Source organism: Microcaecilia unicolor, chromosome 4 (assembly GCF_901765095.1).
Source record: "Microcaecilia unicolor chromosome 4, aMicUni1.1, whole genome shotgun sequence".
NCBI classification, from domain to species: Eukaryota; Metazoa; Chordata; class Amphibia; order Gymnophiona; family Siphonopidae; genus Microcaecilia; species Microcaecilia unicolor.
This window is the reverse complement of record NC_044034.1, coordinates 198,672,482-198,699,458: the sequence shown is the minus strand read 5'-3', so window position 1 is coordinate 198,699,458 and position 26,977 is coordinate 198,672,482. Positions and strand designations below refer to the sequence as shown.

Here is a 26,977-nt window from a genome sequence, read left to right as displayed (position 1 = left end):
CGCACTTGCACACACTCTCATTCTCACACATACACTCTCTCACAGACACACTCACACCCAGACTCTCTCTCTCTCACACCACACTCACTCTCACATACACTCTCCCAAACATACACACTCCGAGGAAAACCTTGCTAACGCCCGTTTCGTATGTGTCAGAAATGGGCCTTTTTTACTAGTATATATATATATGCAGATATCTCCTATTACCATTTAAAACTACTTGCTCTTTTATAGGTGATTTCATATAAGGAAGTTTTTGATAATTTTGTTTTGATTTGAACAGCTATTTATTTATTTTATCCCAGATGTCATAATTCATTATACACTCATATATATAATAATTTTTGTTTTTTGTTTTCTTACTATATTTTATCACTTTTGAAACTTTTTTTGAGTTAGCAGTAGCACCAGTCCTGTTTTTTTAAATTTTTTCTAAACAATGCCCAATCTGACCTTTCACTTCCACATTTAACTTCCTGTGTCAGCCGTAGCCCTTTGACCTTTCACATCCACATCTAACTTCCTGTCAGCCATAGCCCTTTGACCTTTCACTTCCTTATTTAACTTCCTGTGTCAGCCATAGCCATTTTTTCAGCATTACCAGAATCAAGAGAGTGTCCGACATATCTCATGTAAGTGTTGATACTTTATTACCACTTAATCCTATGTTCCATTTAGAAGTCGGGTTTCAAATTTAAAGACTACATTGTAGCAATGATATATTGCAACGTTTGTGCAATACCATAGTATTTTAGTTATTATAACAAGACACACAACGGTTTTTATAATTTCAGCATTGCTTGAAAAGTTATCACATACACAAATTGTATTAATATACAATAGCATATTTAAACACAGAGATACCACATGTCTTTGAAACAATATGCTTTTATTTAGGTCAGCACATTTTTCTGGTTTATTCGGTTGAGCTATTTTTTTCAATATATATACTAGAAGATTCACAACTGCGGTCTTCACTACATGAGAGTTCATTTGATATTCAGTTCTTTATTTCTATTTTATTATTTTTATTTCTTCTTTTTGAACTATTTTTGTTATTGATTCAATCTCAAGTTTGTCATTCATTTTTTCATATTTTCTAGTTGGTTTCATCAAATCTACCATATTTTGACAGGAGAGGATCATTGTGTAGGTGGGTGTCTTGTTTTGCTTAAAATTAGAATTTGGACATATGTTTAAGTAAATATTGTTCCTTAATCATGACCATTTAGAGTTGATACAAACAGCAGTTCTATATATATATAGAACTGCTGTTTGTATCAACTCTAAATGGTCATGATTAAGGAACAATATTTACTTAAACATATGTCCAAATTCTAATTTTAAGCAAAACAAGACACCCACCTACACAATGATCCTCTCCTGTCAAAATATGGTATATATATAACTGCTGTTTGTATCTTTTTAATTATTTAAATTATTTTAATTATTTATTATATATTATATGTGTGTGACATATTTATGGAATGGTCTCTTATTTATGATAAATTAATTACACCTTTTATTATATGTGTGAGATATATTTGTGTTATATTTATTTAATGCAAATGTACATCATTATTACATATTTATAATCATTTATTATATATGTGGGATATTTGTGTTACATTTATTCATGTTACAATTACTTTAGGTATTTGGAAGCAATATACAAACACATATATATGTATGTGTGTATAATAATTACTATTTTTTGTCATATCTGCATTGTGTTTTAAAACGTCATTTTATCTGTTTTATAGCCCCTGAAGCAGCCCTGCTGGGTGAAACACGGCCTGTGTCGGGCTGTACTGTATATAATTTTTAATATCTATTAATAAATTACACTTTTTCATCACGATCTGCTTTGTTGATTTTCCGTCTTGGAGTTTGCAGACCGTCTGCTCCTTGCTTTCTTGGACCCCCACAGAATAAAACGGGCCTAGAAGGGTGGAGTTGGTTTCTAAATCCCAGATTCTGCAAAACTGAATGCCCAAACCGACTGTCCTGTTGGGTATGCTGCGCATGCAGTAATGAGATATGAATGTGTGGACTGAAAACCATGTCGCAGCTTTGCAAATCTCTTCAATGGAGGCTAAGTGAGCCACCGATGCAGCCATAGGTCTGACATTATGAGCTGTGACACGACCCTCCAGAGTCAGCCCAGCTTGGGCATAAGCAAAGGAAATGCAATCTGCTAGCCAATTGGAAATGGTGCGTTCACCAATGGCGACTCACCTCCTGTTGGGATCAAAAGAAACAAACAACTGGGCGGACTGTCTGAAGGGCTTCGTCCGCTCTATATAAAAGGCCAACACTCTCTTGCAGTCGAAGGTGTGCAAGCTGCTTTCTCCAGGGTGGGCATGAGGACGGGGGAAAAAATGCTGGCAGGACAATCGAATAGTTCAGATGGAACTCCGACACCACCTTTGGCAGGAACTTAGGGTGTGTGCGGAGGACTACTCTGTTGTGATGAAACTTAGCATAAGGTACATCCACTACTAAGGCCTGAAGCTCACTGACTCTACGAGCTGAAGTAACAGCCAGCAAGAAAATGACCTTCCAGGTCAAGTACTTCAGATGGCAGAAATTCAGGGGTTCAAAAGGAGCTTTCATCAGCTGGGTGAGAACGACGTTGAGATCCCATGACACTGGTGGAGCTTTGACAGGGGCCTTTGACAAAAGCAACCTCTCATGAAGTGAAGTAGAGGCTGTCCAAGATAGGCTTATCTTCTACACGCTGATAAGCATTGACTGCACTGAGGTAAACCCTTATGGAAGTTGATCGTGAGACCAGACTCTGGTAAATGTAGAAGGTATTCAAGCAAAGTCTGTGTAAAGAAAGGGGATCTATGGCCTTGATGTCACACCAGATGGCAAACCTCCTCCATTTAAAAGAGTAACACCTCTTTAGTGGAATCTTTCCTGGAAGCCAGCAAGACCCAGGAGACACGTTCCGAAAGACCCAAGGAAGCAAATTCTAGGCTCTCAACATCCAGTCCGTGAGAGACAGAGACTGTAGGTTTGGATGTAGAAGCGACCCCTCGTTCTAAGTGATAGAAAACACTCCAATCTCCATGGTTCTTCAGAGGACAATTCCAGGACCATATCTGATGCGGTCAGTAGGGCGCAATCAGGATCATGGTTCTGCGGTCTTTCTTGAGTTTCAACAAAGACTTTCCAACTAGAGGTATGGGAAGATACGCATACAGAAGGACTGTTCCCAATGTAGGAGAAAGGCATCTGACGCTAGGCTCTCGTGGGCCTGAAGTCTGGAACAGAACTGAGGGATCTTGTGGTTGTACTGAGTGGCAAAAAGATCCACCGAGGGGGTGCCCCACGCTCGGAAAATCTTGCGGGCAATGCCTATATTTAGGGACTACTCGTGATGTTGCATTATCTTGCTCAGTCGGTCGGTCAGACTGTTGTTTACGCCCACCAGATAAGTGGCCTGAAGAAACATGCCGTAACGGCGTGCCCACAGCCACATCTGGATGGCTTCCTGACACAGAGGGCGAGATCCAGTGCCCCCCTGCTTGTTGGTGTAATACACTGCAATCTGGTTGTCTGTTTGAATTAAGATAACTTCGTTGGATAGTTGATCTCTGAAAGCCTTTAGAGCATTCCAGATCGCTCAAAGCTACAGGAGGTTGATCTGAAGATTCGTTTCCTGGAGGGACCAAGCTCCTTCAGTGTGAAGCCCATCTACATGAGCTCCCCAGCCCAGGAGCGATGCATCCGTCGTCAGTACTTTTCGCGGCTGAGGAATTTGGAATGGACGTCCCAAATCATCCGCCCACTGAAGAGTGTACAGGCCTGTGGACACCTGGATGACATCATCTAGATTCCCAGTGGCTTGACAGCACTGAGAAGCCAGGGTTCATTGAGCAGATCTCGTGTGAAGACGTGCCATGGGTGTAACATGAACTGTGGAGGCCATGTGGCCTAAGAGTCTCAGCGTCTGCCGAGCTGTGATTTGCGAGACTGCTGAACCTTGGACACTAGAGGCTCGAATAGTTCGTGTGTCGAGCAAAGCTCCAATTAACTCCAATTGTTGAACAGGGTTGAGATGGGACGGGGTAATTTATTACAAAACCTAATAGTTCCAGCACCTAAATAGTTCTCTACATGGACTCGCAAGCACCGTCCTCCGAGGTGCTCTTTACCAGCCAATCATCGAGATAAGGGAACAAATGCACTCCCAGTCTGCGTAGCGATGCTGCAACTACTGCTAGACATTTGGTAAACACCCTGGGAGCTGATGCTAGGCCAAAGGGCAGTACGCAGTACTGAAAGTGCTGCATTCCCAGCCGAAATCAAAGATACTTCCTGTGGGCTGGAAGTATCGGAATGTGAGTATAAATGAGAGCATAGCCAATCATTTTTCTGAATCATGGGAAGAAGGGTGCCCAGGGAAACCATCCTGAACCTTTCTCGGACTAGGAATTTGTTCAGGGCTCTTAGGCCTAGGATGGGATGCATCCCTCCTGTTTTCTTCTGCACAATGAGGTACCTGGAATAGAATCCCTGCCCTTCTTCCCCTGGTGGAATGGGTTTGACCACACTGGCCTTTAGAAGGGTGGAGAGTTCCTCTGAAAGCACCTGCTTGTGTGGAGAGCTGAATGACTGAACTCTCGATGGACAATTTGGAGGTTTGGAAATCAGATTGAGGGTGTAACCTAACCGGACCATTTGAAGAACTCACTGGTCGGAGGTTATGAGAGGCCACCTTTGGTGAAAAAACATTAACCTCCCCCCAACTACTACTACTTATTTCTATAGCGCTACTAGACGTTCGCAGCACTGTACACTTTAACCGGCAAGTCGTCCAGCATGGGACACTTTTACTGCGGCTATGCTCTACTGCAGCCAGTCAAAAGCTCGTCCCTTGCTTTTGCTGGGGAGCAGCAGGGGCTGAGCCTGAGTAGGCTGGCAAAACGCCAGAGTGTAGCTATGCCTAGGATAGGAATACAGAGCACTCTGTGACCCACCAAAATACCTTCTAGTTGAGGAGGTGGAAGCAGAAGGTGCCCGGGAGAGAGAAGCCATAGCATCTGTATGCTTCTTGATCTGGTCAATTAGATGTTCCACCTTTTCTCAGAAAGATTATCCCCTGGGCAAGGAACATCTGCAATCCTCTGCTGGACCGAATGGTCCAGGTCAGAAACACACAGCCATGAGAGTCTGTGCATTACTATACCTTGAGCAGAGATTCTGGATGCTACATCAATCTGCTGCTTCACCAGCTGGCAAAAAGGTTTGGCCTGCTCTGGAGGGAGGGCTTCGACCAAACTAGACAGCTGCCACACACAGTTCTGCAAGTGGCTGCTCGTGAAGAGCTGGTATGACTGCATACGGGCAATGAGCATGGCGGCCTGATACATTTTCCTCCCAAAAGAATCCAAGATTCTAGCTTCTCTGCATGGGGGCGCCGAAGCATAGTCCCTAGAATTCTTGGCGCTCCTTGAGGGCGGAGGTCCACCACCATGGAATTGCGGGGTAATTGTGGAGAATCTGTCTTTTGGGGCTTATGGGGACAGACAGAGGGGACGCCTAGTTTCGCACAAGGACTTCCTTCAGTACTTTATGCAAAGGAGTTGTCACTGCCACTAGCTGGAGAGGTTGTAGTCCAGCACCTCGAGCATCTCAGCCCTGGGCTCATCCTCTGCTTTCTACAGGGAATGGAGTGGCCTGAGCTATTTCCCATACAAAAGATGAAAAGGAGATGCTCTCAGGTGGGGACAGTCTCCTTTGAGGTGGAGGGGAAGGTTCAGAGGGAATTCCAAAGGACTCATCTGAGAAGTACCCGGGATCTTCCTCTGACTCCCATGTGCCATTCCTCCTTGGTGTCGGATGAGCACTTCCCTCAGTGACTTCTGAGACCGAATCCGCCTCGACACCGAAGACCCATGTCTCAAGGGCGATGTCAAGGAGCAGGCTCCCACATGGACTGTGACAAAGCTTCCTCCATTGATGAGGAACCGGCCTGGGTGGCAGCCACCGGAGGTGCAAGCGGCACTGAGGTCAGAGACCACACCAGCAGGTGGAGGGCCACACGTAGCTGCAGCAGATGGCATGGTAGGCACAAGCACTTCCGACGCTGACACAGTGCTACGCAAAAGTCCTTCCAGCAGCTCTGGAAGCAAGGCCCAAATCCGCTCGTCGAGAGCTGCCATTGGTAAATGCTGCGTGGCCAGTGGGACAGCAGGTTGCAGAACTGGCAGGGGCTTGGGGAGCAGGAACTTGACTGCTGGAAAACAAATGCGTCGGCACCTCCTGAATGGAAGGGGAGCTGTCCTCCCGGCGTCAACGCTTCTTGGGTGCCGAATCCCTCGGCATCCTGGAGCTCCCAGCACCATGCATCGAAGGGGAACGGTATCAGTGCTTCTTAGCCTTTGCTCGATGCACCTCACCGAGACTCCTCAGTGCCGACAAGGACGATGACGAATCTCCACATCCCCTTGAGGTCAAGTCCGACGATGGACTGTCCCGGGGGGCCTGTACAGCAGGAGACCTCGAGGCAGATGGAGACACACTCAATGCCTCACTGCTCCCAGTGTGTCTCAGTCTCTCAGCAGCAATCCCTACCTCCACTCCTGACGTCGATGCTTCCCTCGATGCCGAAGAACTGGACCAAGACCCAAAAAGTTTCACACGTTGGGCTTCTTGAGCAAGTTGAGTCCTCTAATTCATATGAAGACAAAGGGCACAACGAGCTGGGCTATGGTCGGGGCCCAAGGCACTGTATACACTATGAATGGGTATCACAGCCTGAGATGGTCCGGTTGCACAGAGTGCTGCGTTTGAAGCTACTGGGAGTCTTCGATGACATGGAAAGGAAGGCTGCCCTAGCTAAATCAGAAAATGCAATTGTGCTAGAAGAAAAGAGCATAAAAAGAAGGGAGACCCGGCCAAGCAGGAATAAAGACGACCGCAACTAAAAGAAAAGGAAATAGACGCAGCAAAAAACCTGAAAAAAATTAGGGAATTTTTTTTTTTAAACAAACTGAATAGGAAAACAAATAAAAAGGGGCAAAAAAGCCGAAAAAAGGTCAAAAGTAGGTACTAAAAGGCTCTTCCCGGTGAACGAGGAGCTGCAGCGAAAACTGCCACTCCTCACACGGAAAAAGAAATGAGAAGCGTGGTCACGTGACGGGCGGGAAAACATTCCACGCATGCGCGGTGCTGCACATGCGCCAGAAGGTTCTGGCAACTTTTTTCATTTTCCTATTCAATATACCGGTTCCATGGGCTACACGGATCGTCGACCCACTTGTGAGAATAACTCAGCCCCCTTGTCCTCAGAAAATGTTCAGTTTCATGGTCTGACTATCCATTCCTTAAGTTGATTATAACTTACTGAAAGTTATTTTGTTATGCTGGTGCATTTGACCACTTAACGCCTGAACTGGCCTCATCACTTCCCATTTACATGTTTGATCTATTCTCCTGGCCATAACCTTAGATCTGCTCAACACAATCTCTTGATCATGTCCCCATTTTCAACAGTACAGCTAGAAAAGCAATCGTTTCTACATTTTGTTACATAGCCGCCTCGTTTTGGAACACTTTATTATAAGTCCAAAATCAGAATCAAATCTATCTTCACTTAAATCTTCAGCATCCCATGCCTCCTGCCTAGAACCTCTGATTTTCTCAACACTAGGCTCTCAAATCTAGTTGTCCGCTTCTTGGGCATGCTATTGGCTGTTTTTTCCTAATGTAAAATTCATATATGCAGGGAGTAGTAAAATGGGACATAATGATAGTGAGAAGTGTGACTGTAGGTCACTGGAAACAAGTGGACGCCCCATGCTCCAAGAATGGAAAGAATGTTTGGAGTTGATAGCACAGATGGAGAAAATGACAGATATTTGGCACTAAATGTGCAGAACAGTGGACTAATTCGAGGACATACTGGCAGGGAGTAGGAGAGGTTAGGTCAGGAGAGGGAGAGGGGTGGATTTCTGATTGCTTGATATGCACTGATGGTATTTATTGAAAAGGGTTAAAGAAAATGCATAAGTAAAACAATTAAAAAAAACACATAGCAGGAAGGGTGAAACAAGGTCAAGAGTAACAAATATAAACAAAAAAGTGAAATCCAAGAAATAATCTATGATCTTGGCCAAAGCTGGTAATAAAAAACAAAATTTATTCCTTAATTAGCTCCTTTACTCTCAAATTCAACATTGCCACTCTTTAAATATGAAACCATTACTCACCATAGGCTGCCCTGGGTCAGAAAATTTTACTTTGATATCCTGCAGATGCTTTAAAATTGGTTCATCATATTCCTAATGGAAGAAGATAATATTTGGTTTACTATACACACTAAATATGAATGGTTTACTATACACACTAAATATGAATGGATAAAAGCACCACTACTAGCACATCTTGCAAACATTTCTAATTTGGAATTAAGACTCAAGACTTGAACTACAGACATAAGAATAGTCATACTGGGTCAGATCAAAGGTCCACCCAGCTCAGTATCCTGTTTCCAATAGTGGCCAATCCAGATCACAAGTACCTGGCTGAAAACCAATTAGTAGCGAACATTCCATGCTACAAATCCCAGGGCAAGCACTGGCTTCCCAATGTCCATCTCAATAACAAACTATGCACTTTTCCTCTAGGAACCTGTTCACACCTTTTTTAAACCCAGATACGCTAACTGCTGTTACCAAATCCTCTGACAACGAGTTCCAGAGCTTAACTATTTGTTGAGTGAAAAAATATTTCCTCTTGTTTTAAAGGTATTTCCAGTTAACTTCATTGATCATCCACTAGTCTTTGTACTTTTTGAAAGAGTAAAAAAAAAAAAAAAAAAAAAAATTGATTCACTTTTACCTGTTCTACACCACTCAGGATTTTGTAGACCTCAATCATATCCCCCCTCAGCTGTCTCTTTTCCAAACTGAAGAGCCCTAATCTCTTTAGCTTTTGCTCATATGAGAGGAGTTCTATCCCCTTTATCATTTTGGTCACTCGTCTTTGATCCTTTTCTAATTCCACTATATTTTTCTTCAGATATGATGACCAGAACTGAACACAATACTGAAGGTGAGTTGCACCATGGCGTGATACAGAGGCATTGTAGTATTCTTAGTCTTATTTATCACCCCTGTCCTAATAATTCCTAGCATCCTGTTTGCTTTTTTTAGCCGCCACCGCCCAAACAATGGGCAGAAGATTTCAGAATATTGTCTACGACGACACATATCTTGTTCTTGGGTCCGACTCCCAAGATGGACCCATAGTATCAGGTAACTACATCTGTCATTTGGATGCCCAGTCTTCCAGTTTCCTATGGTCTTCCTGCAATTTTTTGTAGTTTTAACAAACTTTGAATAGTTTTGCGTCATTTGCAAATTTAATCACCTCACTTAACGTTTCCGATTTCCAGACCATTTATAAAATGTTAAATAGCACCGGTCCCAGTACAGATCCCTGTGGCCACTGAGACAGAAGTGCATGATAGGATGTTATTATGGCCTGGCAATATGAATGTAATGCTAAATCAATAGAAAATGTTACTGAAAAAAAAAGAAATCAAGGAAGAGGATTAAAAATATAAAGATGATCTTTCATCCCACAATGGAAAACCCCACAAAACCAACAGATTTGAGACTCAAGGGACCCTGATGAACCAGAGTGCAACTAAAACTCATTAACAAAAATTTGAAATGGAAGTCATTAGGAAAGCTGTTAGGATTTCTACTGGCCAACACTGCACACTGCAAAAAAGATTGGGGGGGGGGGGGGGGGAAGAGAGCCTATATTAAGGTTTTTATGCATCATACTTAGGGGCCCTTATGCAGTCCAATTCTGTATACGTGTGTTGATTTGTGTTTTTAATTTAGGTTTCAAATTTATTTGGCCTATTATTCTAGTTTTCTCTGTGGACAAAAGCAGATGGCAGAAATGCAGAACACAGGTCTGAGCTTTTCTTGCACTGAAGAAACAGATCCCAAAGCAGTGTATATACAATGTAAAGCTAGCAACGCATTTCATATTCAATGCTCTTTTAACATTCAAACGTGCTGTAAAATTAAATAGAATGGGAAGAGAAAACATGAAAAAAAATCTTACCTTTTACAGTTCTATGCAAATCTAAACATATTCTTGTTTACTGCTGCCAAAGAACTTAAAAAAAAAAAAAGTATAAAAGCTTAAAAAAAGTTTTTACCTGTACTAATTCACTTAACATATCAACGTTTCTAAGATTGTAAACCAGAAGTCTGGAACTCCCCTGTAATGTCCCTCATCCACAGGTTCTTTTTCTGCTAATACAGGCCTTGTTTTTTACATCCTCCTACAAGACAAACATACAAACCATTACGAAGAGAGCATATGCTACAAAATTTGATGAATTGCTTCATCTTGAATTCCTTCTTTCTAAACAAATAGCACTTACTAAGCTATTATCACATTTAACATGTTTCAATTGTAAGTTGCATGCTACATTAGTTTTTAAATTGGTTACATTTTTGTTCAAACTTTCACTCTCCTACACCTTGCCAGTGGTTTGTTTCCAAGCCAATAGAAGGGATGTGATGTGATGCACTAGCTGACTTGTGGAACTATAAGTTATTTTTCTGTAGAGTATCAAGCTACATGATGACATTTTTAAAAAGTCCAATCACTGAATAATGAAAAAAACCTACATTGATTAAGTGGAAAAATGTCTATGGATTTCTGTATGAATCAAATTTGATTGGTTGGCGTCAGGGGCGTATCTGCGTGGGGACACAGGGGCCTGGGCCCCCGCAGATTTCGCCCTGGACCCCCTACCGCCGTTAACCCTCCCCCGCCTACCGCCAACCCTTTCCCCGCCTACCGCGGTCACCTACCACCGAGGTCCGCTCCTGCCGGTTTTTTTAATATTACTTCAGCTGGCGGGGCCCCCAACCCCCGCCAGCCCAGCCGAGGTCTTTAACTTCTTCATCCTCGTGCTGTTCCTGCAATGCATCCTTCCAGTTGGACGGAGTTTGACGTCGCAGCACGTTGTACGTGCAGGACGTCAACGTGCTGCGACATCAAACTCCGTCCAACTGGAAGGATGCATTGCAGGAACAGCACGAGGATGAAGAAGTTAAAGACCTCGGCTGGGCTGGCGGGGTTGGGGTCCCCCACCAGCTGAAATAATATTTTAAAAACCCGGCAGGAGCGGACCTCGGGGGGGGGGGGGGAGGGGGGTAGGTGACCGCGGTAGGCGGGGAAAGGGGTGGCGGTAGGCGGGGGAGGGTTAACGGCGGTGGGGGAGGGTTAATGGCGGTGGGGGGTGGCGTTATAATGTGCCCCCTCACTCTAGCCCCTGCCTCCCCTACCACCGAACCTCAGATACGCCCCTGGTTGGCGTAGATTTTAATTTGTTGCATTTATACCCCACTCTTTCCCGCTCGGTAGCAGGCTCAGTGCAGCTTACATAGTATGGAATTACATAGTATCACAGAAAGAACACAACTGCAGCAATAGTAGAGGTATGATGTGGTTATTAGTAAATAGGTTGAGATAGGTGAAATGAGCAGGGATGTATTAGTAGATGCCACAATCAACAGTAAAGCAGCCCAGCGCTAACCTGTCAATTGCATGCTTAGATATTATGCTCTATCAAAACACATGAGCCTTAGTGGTGACTCATTTCACACGAGCAACTGTTTGTGACTCGCCTTAGTCTTCATAGGTTCTAGCTATTTGTGGTACGATCATCTTTAATATTATCAAATACAAAATTGAGACAATCTTCTTAAAATTTTATCAAAAATTTGGACTTAATCTGAAAAAGAATGGACCGACTGACATGGGCTATGTTTCGACTCTCATCAGGGAAAGTCCTGTATATAAGCAAATGATACTTAAGGCGAGTCACGAACAGTTGTAAACGCAAGCTGCCTAAGAAGCTTCACAAATGTGTTAATTATCTAAACCATATGATATCAACATACATTAGAACATCTACTGACTGTTTAGAGGCCAAAGGATTTACAAAAGTGGATATCTGAAGAAGCAGTTTCTGATGTCTCAAAAGCTCATGGACTATTACAGCATTTTTGCTATCTTAAAAGATCTAACAAAGACTCCAGCAAAGCTGGGGATAGATATGCTGGGGTCCAATGCAGAAATCCACCACCAGGCTGTCTCTCCTTATATTCAGAGAGGTGTGGGGCCTCTTGTGGCATGAAGGACCAGGGCACTTGCTTTGTTTGCACCACCCTAATGTCAGCCCTGGATTCTAGCATTCTCCAAAACCAATTTAGCAGAAAGGGAAAAAAGAAGGAAGAAGAAAACTGATGGAGAAATGAGAACTTAGCTGCTAATTCTCTTTCCTTTAGTACCACCAGATCAGTCCAGAACCTGTGGGTTGCTTCTGTTGATCAGCAGATGGCGACAGACAATAAAATAGTTCTGTTGATTCACCCCTTTAGGGCATTGTGCAGCCCTAGCTACTCAGTATTCTGACTGGCAAAAACATGCCATCTTCCACTTGATGAGTATATTAAGTCATACTTATATACTCATTTCAGCGAATGCTACATACCTGTAGAAGGTATTCTCCGAGGACAGGCAGGCTGATTGTTCTCACTGATGGGTGACCCCACGGCAGCCCCTCCAATCAGAACACTTTCTAGCAAAGTCCTTTGCTAGTCCTCACGCGCCGATGCACACCGCGCATGCGCGACCGTCTTCCCGCCCGAACCGGCTCGTGCCGGCCAGTCTCATATGTAGCAAGACAAAGAGAAGGGAAGACACAACTCCAAAGGGGAGGCGGGCGGGTTTGTGAGAACAATCAGCCTGCTGTCCTCGGAGAATACCTTCTACAGGTATGTAGCATTCGCTTTCTCCGAGGACAAGCAGGCTGCTTGTTCTCACTGATGGGGTATCCCTAGCCCCCAGGCTCACTCAAAACAACAACCATGGTCAATTGGGCCTCGCAACGGCGAGGACATAACTGAGATTGACCTAAAAAATGTACCAACTAACTGAGAGTGCAGCCTGGAACAGAACAAACATGGGCCTAGGGGGGTGGAGTTGGATTCTAAACCCCGAACAGATTCTGAAGCACTGACTGCCCGAACCGACTGTTGCGTCGGGTATCCTGCTGCAGGCAGTAATGAGATGTGAATGTGTGGACAGATGACCACGTCGCAGCTTTGCAAATCAATAGTGGCTGACTTCAAGTGGGCTACCGACGCTGCCATGGCTCTAACATTATGAGCCGTGACATGACCCTCAAGAGCCAGCCCAGCCTGGGCGTAAGTGAAGGAAATGCAATCTGCTAGCCAATTGGATATGGTGCGTTTCCCCACAGCCACTCCCCTCCTGTTGGGATCAAAAGAAACAAACATTGGGCGGACTGTCTGTTGGGCTGTGTCCGCTCCAGATAGAAGGCCAATGCTCTCTTGCAGTCCAATGTGTGCAGCTGATGTTCAGCAGGGCAGGAATGAGGACGGGGAAAGTATGTTGGCAAGACAATTAACTGGTTCAGATGGAACTCCGACACAACCTTTGGCAAGAACTTAGGGTGAGTGCGGAGGACTACTCTGTTATGATGAAATTTGGTGTAAGGGGCCTGGGCTACCAGGGCCTGAAGCTCACTGACTCTACGAGCTGAAGTAACTGCCACCAAGAAAATGACCTTCCAGGTCAAGTACTTCAGATGGCAGGAATTCAGTGGCTCAAAAGGAGGTTTCATCAGCTGGGTGAGAACGACATTGAGATCCCATGACACTGTAGGAGGCTTGACAGGGGGCTTTGACAAAAGCAAACCTCTCATGAAGCGAACAACTAAAGGCTGTCCTGAGATCGGCTTACCTTCCACACGGTAATGGTATGCACTGATCGCACTAAGGTGAACCCTTACAGAGTTGGTATTGAGACCAGACTCAGACAAGTGCAGAAGGTATTCAAGCAGGGTCTGTGTAGGACAAGAGCGAGGATCTAGGGCCTTGCTGTCACACCAGACGGCAAACCTCCTCCATAGAAAGAAGTAACTCCTCTTAGTGGAATCTTTCCTGGAAGCAAGCAAGATGCGGGAGACACCCTCTGACAGACCCAAAAAGGCAAAGTCTACGCTCTCAACATCCAGGCCGTGAGAGCCAGGGACCGGAGGTTGGGATGCAGAAGCGCCCCTTCGTCCTGTGTGATGAGGGTCTGAAAACACTCCAATCTCCACGGTTCTTCGGAGGACAACTCCAGAAGAAGAGGGAACCAGATCTGACGCGGCCAAAAAGGAGCAATCAGAATCATGGTGCCTCGGTCTTGCTTGAGTTTCAACAAAGTCTTCCCCACCAGAGGTATGGGGAGGATAAGCATACAGCAGACCCTCCCCCAGTCCAGGAGGAAGGCATCCGATGCCAGTCTGCCGTGGGCCTGAAGCCTGGAACAGAACTGAGGGACTTTGTGGTTGGCTCGAGATGCGAAGAGATCTACCAAGGGGGTGCCCCACACCTGGAAGATCTGTCGCACTACACGGGAATTGAGCGACCACTCGTGAGGTTGCATAATCTTGCTCAACCTGTCGGCCAGACTGTTGTTTACGCCTGCCAGATATGTGGCTTGGAGTACCATGCCGTGACGGCGAGCCCAGAGCCACATGCTGACGGCTTCCTGACACAGGGGGCGAGATCCGGTGCCCCCCTGCTTGTTGATGTAATACATGGCAACCTGGTTGTCTGTCTGAATTTGTATAATTTGGTGGGACAGCCGATCTCTGAAAGCCTTCAGAGCGTTCCAGACCGCTCGTAACACCAGAAGATTGATCTGCAGATCGCGTTCCTGGAGGGACCAGCTTCCTTGGGTGTGAAGCCCATCGACATGAGCTCCCCACCCCAGGAGAGACGCATCCGTAGTCAGCACTTTTTGTGGCTGAGGAATTTGGAAAGGACGTCCCAGAGTCAAATTGGACCAAATCGTCCACCAATACAGGGATTTGAGAAAACTCGTGGACAGGTGGATCACGTCTTCTAGATCCCCAGCAGCCTGAAACCACTGGGAAGCTAGGGTCCATTGGGCAGATCTCATGTGAAGGCGGGCCATGGGAGTCACATGAACTGTGGAGGCCATATGGCCCAGCAATCTCAACATCTGCCGAGCTGTGATCTGCTGGGACGCTCGCACCTGTGAGACGAGGGACAACAAGTTGTTGGCTCTCGTCTCTGGGAGATAGGCGCGAGCCGTCCGAGAATCCAGCAGAGCTCCTATGAATTCGAGTCTCTGCACTGGGAGAAGATGGGACTTTGGATAATTTATCACAAACCCCAGTAGCTCCAGGAGGCGAATAGTCATCTGCATGGACTGCAGGGCTCCTGCCTCGGATGTGTTCTTCACCAGCCAATCGTCGAGATATGGGAACACGTGTACCCCCAGTCTGCAAAGTGCCGCTGCTACTACAGCCAAGCACTTCGTGAACACTCTGGGCGCAGAGGCGAGCCCAAAGGGTAGCACACAGTACTGGAAGTGACGTGTGCCCAGCTGAAATCGCAGATACTGTCTGTGAGCTGGCAGTATCGGAATGTGCGTGTAGGCGTCCTTCAAGTCCAGAGAGCATAGCCAATCGTTTTCCTGAATCATGGGGAGAAGGGTGCCCAGGGAAAGCATCCTGAACTTTTCCTTGACCAGATATTTGTTCAGGGCCCTTAGGTCTAGGATGGGACGCATCCCCCCTGTTTTCTTTTCCACAAGGAAGTACCTGGAATAGAATCCCAGCCCTTCTTGCCCGGATGGCACGGGCTCGACCGCATTGGCGCTGAGAAGGGCGGAGAGTTCCTCTGCAAGTACCTGCTTGTGTTGGAAGCTGTAAGACTGAGCTCCCGGTGGACAATTTGGAGGTTTTGAGGCCAAATTGAGGGTGTATCCTTGCCGGACTATTTGGAGAACCCACTGATCGGAGGTTATGAGAGGCCACCTTAGGTGAAAAGCTTTCAACCTAGGGAGGTTGAAAGCTTTTCACCTAAGGTGGCCTCTCATAACCTCACACCAGGTTGCCATGTATTACATCAACAAGCAGGGGGGCACCGGATGGCAGGTCGCCCGGCACTGACACTTGGATGTCGGCTATGCTCTGCTGGAGCCAGTCAAAGCTCGTCCCTTGCTTTTGCTGGGGAGCCGAGGGGCCTTGCTGAGTCGCAAGCTGCTGACGAGAGCGAGCGCGCTGGGGCTTAGCCTGGGCCGCAGGCTGTCGAGAAGGAGGATTGTACCTACGCTTACCAGAAGAGTAGGGAACAGTCTTCCTTCCCCCAAAAAATCTTCTACCTGTAGAGGTAGAGGCTGAAGGCTGCCGGTGGGAGAACTTGTCGAAAGCGGTGTCCCGCTGGTGGAGCTGCTCTACCACCTGCTCGACTTTCTCTCCAAAAATATTATCCGCATGGCAAGGCGAGTCCGCAATCCGCTGCTGGATTCTATTCTCCAGGTCGGAGGCACGCAGCCATGAGAGTCTGCGCATCACCACACCTTGAGCAGCGGCCCTGGACGCAACATCAAAGGTGTCATACACCCCTCTGGCCAGGAATTTTCTGCACGCCTTCAGCTGCCTGACCACCTCCTGAAATGGCTTGGCTTGCTCAGGGGGGAGCTTGTCCACCAAGCCCGCCAACTGCCGCACATTGTTCCGCATGTGTATGCTCGTGTAGAGATGGTAGGACTGAATTTTGGCCACGAGCATAGAAGAATGGTAGGCCTTCCTCCCAAAGGAGTCCAAGGTTCTAGAGTCCTTGCCCGGGGGCGCCGAAGCATGCTCCCTAGAACTCTTGGCCTTCTTTAGGGCCAAATCCACAACTCCAGAGTCGTGAGGCAACTGAGTGCGCATCAGCTCTGGGTCCCCATGGATCCGGTACTGGGACTCGATCTTCTTGGGAATGTGGGGATTAGTTAGAGGCTTGGTCCAGTTCGCCAGCAATGTCTTTTTGAGGACATGATGCATGGGTACAGTGGACGCTTCCTTAGGTGGAGAAGGATAGTCCAGGAGCTCAAACATTTCAGCCCTGGGCTCGTCCTCCACAACCACCGGGAAGGGGATGGCCGTAGACATCTCCCGGACAAAGGAAGCGAAAGACAGGCTCTCAGGAGGAGAAAGCTGTCTTTCAGGAGAGGGAGTGGGATCGGAAGGAAGACCCTCAGACTCCTCATCAGAGAAATATCTGATGTCCTCTTCCTCTTCCCACGAGGCCTCACCATCGGTGTCAGACACAAGTTCACGGACCTGTGTCTGCAGCCGTGCCCGGCTCGACTCCGTGGAACCACGGCCACGGTGGAAGCGTCGAGAGGTAGACTCCCTCGCCCGCACCGGCGAAGCTCCCTCCGCCAACGTAGTCGGGGAGCCGTCCTGGGAGGCTACCGCAGTCGGTACCGCAAGCGGCACCGATGTCGGAGACCTCACCCCGGGCAAGGGGCCAGCCGGCGCCTCGCTCGATGGTACCGGAGGCGCAAGCACCCCCAGTACCGGAGGGGTAGGGCGCAACAGCTCTCCCAGGATCTGTGGAAAAAGACATGGAAGCCGATGCAGGAGTCGATGTCAGAACCTATTCCGGGCGTGGAGGCTGTCCAAAGGGGAGCGCACCGACACCTCTTGAACAGAGGGCGAGCGGTCCTCTCGGTGCCGATGCCTACTGGGTGCCGACTCCCTCGGCGACCCAGAGCTCTCGGTGCCGACACGGGAAGGGGACCGGTGACGATGCTTCTTCGACTTTTGGGACGAAGCATGTCACCGGAGCTTCCCGGCACCGACGAGGAGGACGTAGAATCCAGCCGTCTTCTTCCTCGGGGCCGAGGCCGAAGGAGGTCGGTCTCGGGGGGGCTGTACCGCAGGAGCCCTCAGGGTAGGGGGAGACCCAACCGAAGGCTCACCGCCACCAGCAGGGGAATGGACAGCCCTCACCTGCACTCCAGACGAAGCACCACCGTCTGACGAGATCAGCAGACGAGGAGGTCTCGATACCACCGACGCCGACGCAGCCTTCCGATGTCGCCCCGATGCAGAGGGCTGATGCCTCGTTGCACTCGATGCAGTCGGGGGCGAGGATGAAGGTCCGGGCGCCGACGTCGAAGCAGTCAATACTCCCGGTGCTGATGCAGACGAAGAGCCGAGAACAAAATGTTCCACTGGGCTAATCTCGCTACCTGAGTCCGCTTTTGCAAAAGAGAACACAGACTACAGGCCTGCGGGCGGTGCCCAGCCCCCAGACACTGAAGACACGACGCGTGCCTGTCAGTGAGCGAGATTACCCGGGCGCACTGGGTGCACTTCTTGAAGCCGCAGGAAGACTTCGATGTCATGGGCGGAAAAATCGCGCCGGCGAGATAGAAACTCGAAATGGCGAAAATGGCACCACAAAAAGAGGGGGAAGAAAACTTCGAACCGAGGCCTAAATAGGGCCTACCCCGACGACGAAAGAAAACTTACCGGGGCAAAACTAGAAATACAGGAAGGGAGCAGACCGAAAAGGTCTCCTTCCGACACTCTTTTTTTTTTTTTTTTTGAAGCGAAGTCGAAAAACGACGCGCGAGGTCAACTTTCGGGGCGCGAACGGCGAAACACGACCGTACCGAGCGCGGACAAAAGAAGACTGGCCGGCACGAGCCGGTTCGGGTGGGAAGACGGCCGCGCATGCGCGGTGCGCATCGGCGCGCGAGGACTAGCAAAGGACTTTGCTAGAAAGTGTTCCGATTGGAGGGGCTGCCGTGGACGTCACCCATCAGTGAGAACAAGCAGCCTGCTTGTCCTCGGAGAACATATATTATACTGAAACAATTTGAGAGGGTAACCTGCTAAGAAAAAAAGAATTGAATCTCAGAAGAAACTTGATGGTGTATAACTAGAAGGAAAGGAATAGCATTAGAGAAAGTAGAGCGATTCAATACCCATTTATATACTAGAGTGGGCCTCTGGACTGGTCTGGTGGGACTAAAGGAAAAATAACAGGTAAGATTCTAGTTTCTCCTTCCTCAGGGTCCTTACCAGACCAGTCCAAAGCTGGTGGGATGTATTGAAACAATTCCCAAAATAGGTGGGACTCCACGATCTCTGCCTAATTAGTTTGGTCCAAAATGTATAGAGTCATGGTCCTGTCTGGAACTGAAGACTTTTTGCAAATGCAAAAAAGGAATAACTAAATCACCAGACTGCAGCTACTATACAGAGGTATCATTCAGAACTCTGCTCATGGGGTCAAACACCTCCGATAGATAGATAGACAGATAGATAGACACACACAAACACACATTTACCCTCCTGCAGATAGATAGATATACATGCACACACACACACACACACACAAACAAACACACATTTACAAAATATTACACCTCTGCTACTGGGCAATTACAAAATAGGTCAGGTCACATTTCTTGAAACCTATGAGAAGAAAAACCAATCTGCTCAACCTTGGGAAATTTTTTTGTTAACATACATGGAGCAAGAGTCAAGACAAATGCTGACATTGATCCCTTTCTCCAATGTCTCACCCCATCCCCGGTGAGCATCCTGCGGACCGTTTCTTTTTTTTAAACTTTATCTTTATTAAGCTTTTTAACAAACAATTTCACATTTATGAATGATAATACACAATTTGGAAATAAATTATATAGACAAGCAAATATTTTTTTAAGTTTCAAATAGTTATCGACCACAAGAATAAGAAATCAATCCAAGATGTAAGATTAATATAATCTAATCTAAAGGAAATAAACATACATTGTAATTTATAATAATGAAGCGTCACGTCCCGAGTGATTCACTCCAAGGCTGTTCTACATACACAAGGAAATTTCAACAGGAAGGTAGCTCCTATTGCCACAGTTCTTGTGCGTAAAGCCAAAAAGGCTTTACGCCTCTTCTGAGTCTCTCTTGATAAGTCTGGGTATATTCTTATTTTTGACCCCAAAAAAACTGAATCCAAATGTCTTAAAGAAAGTCTCAGTACTGCATCCCGATCCATCTCCAAGGCAAATGAGACTAATAATGTTGCTCTTTTCGTTATAACGTCTAATGATGACTCCAAAAAGGTAGTCAGATTCATCACTGCACCACCTTGAGGAAATTTTTCTGATTCCATTCTAGAATCAGTTGGCAAATAAAACGCTCTAGTTATTGGTGGTAGTGAATTTTCTGGCATACCCAATATTTCCACAAGATATTTTTTTACCATTTGTACAGGGGTAATAAGAGGTGAACTAGGAAAATTTATTAGTCTCAAATTAAGTCTCTTAGACTGATTTTCCAGATATTCCAGCCTTCGGGAAGTAAAGTTCTTATCTTTAATCAATGTTTGACCCACAAGTTCCAGTTTTTGAGTTCTTTCAGTAAGAGATTTTACTTCTATAGCTTGTTTTTCAGTCTTTTGCAATTGAATTAATGCAGTTTCTGATAAAGTCTTAATGATTGTAGCATTTTTTGTTACCACATATTGTAGGGAGGAATGTGCAGTAAAGGTTAAGTCCCATAGTGACTCTAGCGTCACTACAGCTGGTTTTTCCATTATCTCCAATGTTAGTTCAGGAAGAGGTGCTTTGGCAGCATTTTCCAGAATACTCACTGTCTCTGGAAGCAGTACAGGAGCTGATGTCACTTCTGGAGCTCCCAAACTGTCGTCCCTCTGATCTCCCCTTGTCTCCAAAGGGCTCCCTCCCTGCAGACTCTGCTCTCCACTAGGGGTTAGACCTGCAGGGCTCCTCTGGAGACGCTGACTTCCTGGTTGTGGAGGAGCTGCACGTTCGATGGGGCTGAGAGAGGCCCCATCTACACTGTCGGCCGACGCAAAAGCCTCAGCCTCAGCTAAGGGAGAAGAAATCTGCCCGGGACCCAGTGCGACTGCAAAATCTTCCATCTTAGCCTGCCGAAGTTTACTTGTCCCATCAGGGAGAGAGGAAATCTCTCTGACTTTGCCTCTCCTTTTCCCCATTCCGGGGTTCAGGTAAGGAGCAACTTGCTGGCGTTTGCAAAGAAGAGTGAGACGCGTCTGGTAACACTTCTCATACCGTCGCCATCTTGGATCCATGCGGACCGTTTCTTGTCTACCTTTGCCCCACTCACCTTGGAGGATGTCACCAAGGGGTTTCACAAATTTTCTAAGAAGTACTGTCGGCTCGACCCCTGTCCTAACTACCTGCTCAGGTCTGCACCTCCATGCTTTCTTGCGGACCTTACAACCTACCTCAACTTTATGCTGGAGCGTGGTCTATTCCCTGTAGCGCATGGCAATATATTACTCACTCCAATCCCAAAGGACTCCAAGAAAAAGAGTGGTGATCTTACTAATTATCACCCTATTGCCTCGATACCTCTTTTTGTAAAAATAATGGAAAGCATGGTGACAAAACAACTTACAGACTTTCTTGACCAGTTTTCCGTTTTCCACAAATCTCAGTCTGGGTGTCGTTCCCACCACAGCACCAAAACCGTGCTCAGCTTTCAGCAGGAGACAGCTCACGGCAAAAGTCTACTGTTATTACAGTTCGATATGTCAAGTGCTTTGACATGGTTGATCACGACATACTGCTGAACCTCCTCGATAGCCTAGGAATTTATGGACATGTTCATAACTGGATCAAGGGCTTTCTTTCTGCCAGAACTTACCAGGTAATCGCCAACTCAGTTCTATCAAAATCGTGGAAAGCTACTTGTGGAGTCCCTCAAGGCTCTCCACTGTCGCCTACTCTCTTCATTATTATGATGATTCCACTGGCCAAGACCTTAAGTAACTTAGGACTTCACCCGCATATTTATGCAGATGACATTACTATTTATATTCCCTTCAAAAACGACTTGTCGGAGATCTCAAGAGAAGTGGACCGCTGTTTAACTACAATGTACTTTTGGGCATCTTCTTTCAAACTCAAACTGAATACTGACAAAACCCACTGCCTACTATTATCTTCTCAACACAGCAAGTATAGGCCTCCCACATTAGTTACCTCCACCTTATGCCTCCCCATGTTAGATAGCCTCAAAATTTTAGGAGTCACCCTTGACCGCTCACTATCACACGAGCAACACGTTAATGCCACCACAAAGAAGATGTTTTTCTCGCTGTGGAAACTAAAAAGAATAAAACCATTCTTCCCTCAAGAAGTCTTCCGGAGCCTCATACAATCCATCGTACTATGCCACCTGGATTACTGTAACGGAGTGTATGCTGGATGTAAATGGCAACTGTTTAAGAAGATGCAGACTGCCCAAAACACAGCGGCAAGATTGGTTTGTGGTAAGTCCAAGTTCGAGTCTGCCACGCCCCTTCGAAAGAAGTTACATTGGCTCCCTGTCACAGAACGCATCACCTTTAAACTTTGCTCTCTAGTCCACCAAATCCTTTACGGTGATGTACCTGGCTTTATGATAGATCTCATCTCCCTACCGCTCCGGAATGCGTCCCGGCTCTCCCGCTCGTATCTTACCCTTCACTATCCGAACTGCAATGGAATCAAGTACAAGACTGCGTACGCTACCTCCTTCTCTTTCATTAGGACTCAGTTTTGGAACTCTTTGCCGAAGTCCATCAAAACCACAACAGATCATCTAACTTTCCGGAAATCACTGAAGACCATGTTATTCAGAAGTGTCTACCCTGCGGGCTCTCCCAGCGACTCCCACTGCTGGAACCACACCGACCTAAAGACATTTGAACATATCCCCCTTCCTTCACAGTTTGCCCTCTATCTCCATCCATTCCTATTCTTCCCCATTATCTCTTGTAGGTTTGCTGTATTAGTTTCATTTTACTACATTGGTGCCTGCCTCTGTAGTGCATTGTAAGCCACATTGAGCCTGACATTGTTGGGAAACTGTGGGGTACAAATGAGATAATAAATAAATTTACCTAAAATTAGGACAGTACCACTGGAATCAAGTAAAGAATCATGAACGAAATTCCTACTTCCAAGAATCAGAGAGGGGATCTATGCATGTTAACATTTTTAGCTCAGTGTTCCTGAATGAAAAGATAAAAACTAGGATGAACTACTCAAGAGTGAGATTCTTCAAAGGGGGTCAAGGATTGAAGCTTTAAGTAGCAGAATCAAACTCCATTCAGGACAGGAGAAATGCCCAGAAGGACATATTAGTGATCATCTAGAGAAGGTGCAGTACACATAGTTGAAATGTCCACAAAACCTTTGCAATCATCCTCAAAAACAAGAAAAAGCTGCAATTTCAAATTTTATGGACCCCTGAGCTATTTCTACTTGGCATTCATCTTTAAGAATAGACAGATGTGACACAAAGAGGAATATTTTCAAAGCACTTAGACTTACAAAGTTACATAGAAACATATGGAACATTGTAAGTCTAAGTGCTTCGAAAATGAGCCCCAAAGACTCAGAAGGATAACTGTCTCCCCTGCACAAGATTTGCCAAAATCTCACAAAGGTGAAAACGGGAAGGTGGCTCTGAGACTAAAACAAGCATGGCCGAGATATGCTCCTTGAAACTATAGCACTTCTAACGTGACCAATCAAGATTCAAACTTAAGAGAAAATGAAGACAATCTTTTCTAGTGAAAAAACCAAGTACATGGAAATGTCTTAGACTGATTAGGCCAACTAACCTAAACCTCCATGGTTAATCGGAGATATGTGAATTTCTGAAGCACCCAACCTAAAACACTAGAGGTGACTGGAACATGCCAGTAAATGAAAATGTAGAACCCTAAAGTTGGTCCCCGACACCATGGGAACTAGAAGGAGAGACTATGTCTTACTAGATAATTTTCATTTCTTTAGTCAATGACACAAATGGATGTTATCCCTCCTACCAGCAGGTGGAGGTAGAGAAAACTGAATTCTGACAGTGACATCACCAGCATAAGCAGAGATATTCCCTGAAACAATGCAGTCCAATGAACCCATGCCCCATCAAACACTGCAGCTGAAATGATAAACAAGTGAGCAAAACACCACAGAGTGGCACTTGCTACCCTGCATATAGCCATATCACAGGAACCCTGTAAGGCTGCCAATCACATAGTAAATTTCATTTTTTATTAAAGCACTGAAAAGTAAGCATAGAGCACACCCAGAACCCTGGGCTGAGGTCTTCCAAGGGCAGGACTGACGAACAGAGTCGACGTCTAAAGAAAAGAAAATTATCCGGTAAGACAATGTATCCTTTCTTAGCATCAGCTCCACCATTCTGCACAAATGGGATGTAACAAAGCAATCTACTGGTGGGAGAAGGCCCCCCCCCCCCCCCCCCCCCCCCCCCCCCCCCCCCAATGACAGCTCTGCCAAAGTCTGAGCAGACTCTGGCCAACAAATCCAACCTGTAGTGCCTAGCAAAGGAATGGACAACAACCCAAGTCATCACCCTGCATATGTCCTCAGGGGACACTGCCCAAGACTCTGCCTAAGCAGCAGCCTGAGCCTTTGAGGCACAGGACGATGCTTGCCGATGTAGGACGACTCAATAGTTGCCTTTATCCACCTCACAATGGAAGCACATAAGCCACCTGGCCTTTCCAAGGACTACGGAAAAGGCAAAGAGGTAGACAAAGTTGAAATTCATTCATCTCCCTCAGTTACCGGAGAAGCGTCCTCCAGACATCTAACGTGGAGTTTCCAATCGTCAGGAGCCGAGCCTCCCACCAAAAAAGAGGATAAGTTGACCTCCTGATTAACATGGAAAGGAGACACCACATTCAGGAGAAAGAAGGGGACCGTACACAGGGACCCCAAGTCCTTCATGAAGGACAGATATGGGTCCGGCAAAATAGTGCATGCAACTCAGAGATTCTAAGAGCAGAGGTTATAGTTACCAGAAATACCACCCTGATAGTAAGGTCCTTGGTGGAAACTGAGTGTAGAGGCTGAAAATGGCACCTCGGACGGCACCCGGAGCACTAGACTAAGATCCCATGAAAGGGCGTAGTGGAGGGTGCAGATAAGCCATGTTTACACACTATAAAAATAATTATACATGCTCAGTTACACGCTCTGCAGACAGCACAGATTGTGCCAGCCGGAATGCCCTACCACACGGCAGATACGTGCGAGCTGGTCTGTCTCACCCTGGGGCTCCGGGCATATCTCAGCCATCCCCATCTCTCTTTAGGTGCACCGAGGGAAATTCTCTACTTAGTTCTTTAGACTTCAGATACCAAGGTGCTAACTGGTGGAACTCACTGCCAATAGCAATCAAGGGTCAACCTGATTCCTTGGTATTTTGCGAAAGACTGAAAACTTTCCTCTACGAGAGGCTTCTACCCATTGCTGGAGGGTGTTACATTGTAACTGGCCACCAATGGTTTGTTATTTAGTTATTTGTATCTTATTTGTGCTACTCTGCTCTTAATATTTTGCTTATGGTACTATAAACCTTGCCTGTTTTATTTCTTCTACGCCACATTGAAGTCGAGTATGTTCGGGATAATGTGGGGTATAAATGTCAAAATAAATAAATATTCTCTAGACAAAACCGCAAGTGTTTGCCCTAATGTCAAAAAGTATTCAGATTACTATGGCAACTGCGACGACTAAGGGCCTGATTTTCGAAAGAGACTGCTGGCCATCTTCCGACACAAATCGGGGAGATGGCCGGTGATCTCCTGAAGTCAGCCAAATCGGTATAATCGAAAGCCGATTTTGGCCGGCTTCAACTGCGTTCCGTCGTGGGGCCAGCGACAGTTCAAGGGGGCGTGTCGGCATGGTAGTGAAGGCGGGACGGGGCGTGTGTTGAGATAGCCGGCTTCGCCCGATAATGGAAAAAAGAAAGACGGCTTTCACAAGAATTTGGTCTGCTTTATTTGGACCCTTTTTTTTCAGGTCCAAGTCCCAAAAAAGTGCCCGAACTGACCAGATGACCACCAGAGGGAATCGGGGATCACCTCCCCTGACTCCCCCAATGGTCACTAACCCCCTCCCACCCTCAAAAAAAAACATTAAAAACTTTTTTTGCCAGCCTCAAATGTCATACCCAGCTCCCTGACAGCAGTATGCAGGTCCCTGGAGCAGTTTTTAGTGGGTGCAGTGCACTTCAGGCAGGTGGACCCAGGCCCATCCCCCTCCCCCTCCTGTTACACTTGTGGTGGTAAATAGGAGCCCTCCAAACCCCCCCCCCCCCAAACCCCACTGTACCCACATGTAGGTGCCCCCCTTCATCCACAAGTGCTATGGTAATGGTGCAGAGTTGTAGGGAGTGGGTTTTGGGGGGGGATTTGGGGGGCTCGGCACCCAAGGTAAGGGAGATATGCACCTGGGAGCTATTAAAGAAATTTTTTTTAATTTTTAGAAGTGCCCGGTTGGTGTCCTGGCATGTGAGGGGGACCAGTGCATTATGAATCCTGGCCCCTCCCACGACCAAATGCCTTGGATTTGGTCGGGTTTGAGATCGCCGGCTTCGGTTTCCATTATGGGCAAAAACCGAGGCCGACCATCTCAAACTCGGCCATCTCTGACATTTAGGCGGCCCCAACCGTATTATCGAAAAAAAAAGATGGCCGGCCATCTTTTTGAAAATACGGTTGGCCCTGCCCCTTCGCGGCGCCGTACTTGGAGATGGCCAGTGCCGTTCGATTATCCACTTTTCAAAAAACACCTTTCGCGTTTTCATCCAAACTTTTGTCCAGTCCCAGATAGACTATTATAATGCGGTCTATGCAGGATGCAGGGAATACATCTTCAAAAAGCTACAAAGAGTACAAAACACCTCTGTGCGTTTGATCTGTGGCACATCTAGATTCGATGTATACATAGAAGAATCAAATCCTCACAGGACATGAAATATGTACTACAACAATGAAGATGACTTGAGAGTAAGCAGACGATGCTTCAGATAGTCTAAAAGTTTATTGTGGAACAAACAAGAGTCGACACAGTTGTGTTTCGGCCAACAAGGCCTGCATCAGGAGTGTTACAAAAATATATATAAATAATCATAATAAATACATTTAAAATAAAAGATAAAATATATTAAAAACATAAGGTCAAAAAAAAAAGTGAAAAATAGCTGACACAGTAATCCAGATGAATGGCCACACTGTCT

The 26,977-nt window shown here is 46.3% G+C and overlaps 1 protein-coding gene across 1 annotated transcript in view; it reads right to left on the bottom strand.

Annotated features, from left to right (window-relative positions):
* Positions 1-26,977, bottom strand: part of NAP1L4 (nucleosome assembly protein 1 like 4) — a 481,814-nt gene that overhangs the window by 263,448 nt on the left and 191,389 nt on the right. The window contains 4 exon segments of the mRNA XM_030201119.1: positions 8,229-8,300; positions 10,199-10,233; positions 10,236-10,302; positions 10,304-10,324. Coding sequence (XP_030056979.1) covers positions 8,229-8,300; positions 10,199-10,233; positions 10,236-10,302; positions 10,304-10,324 — 195 coding nt within the window.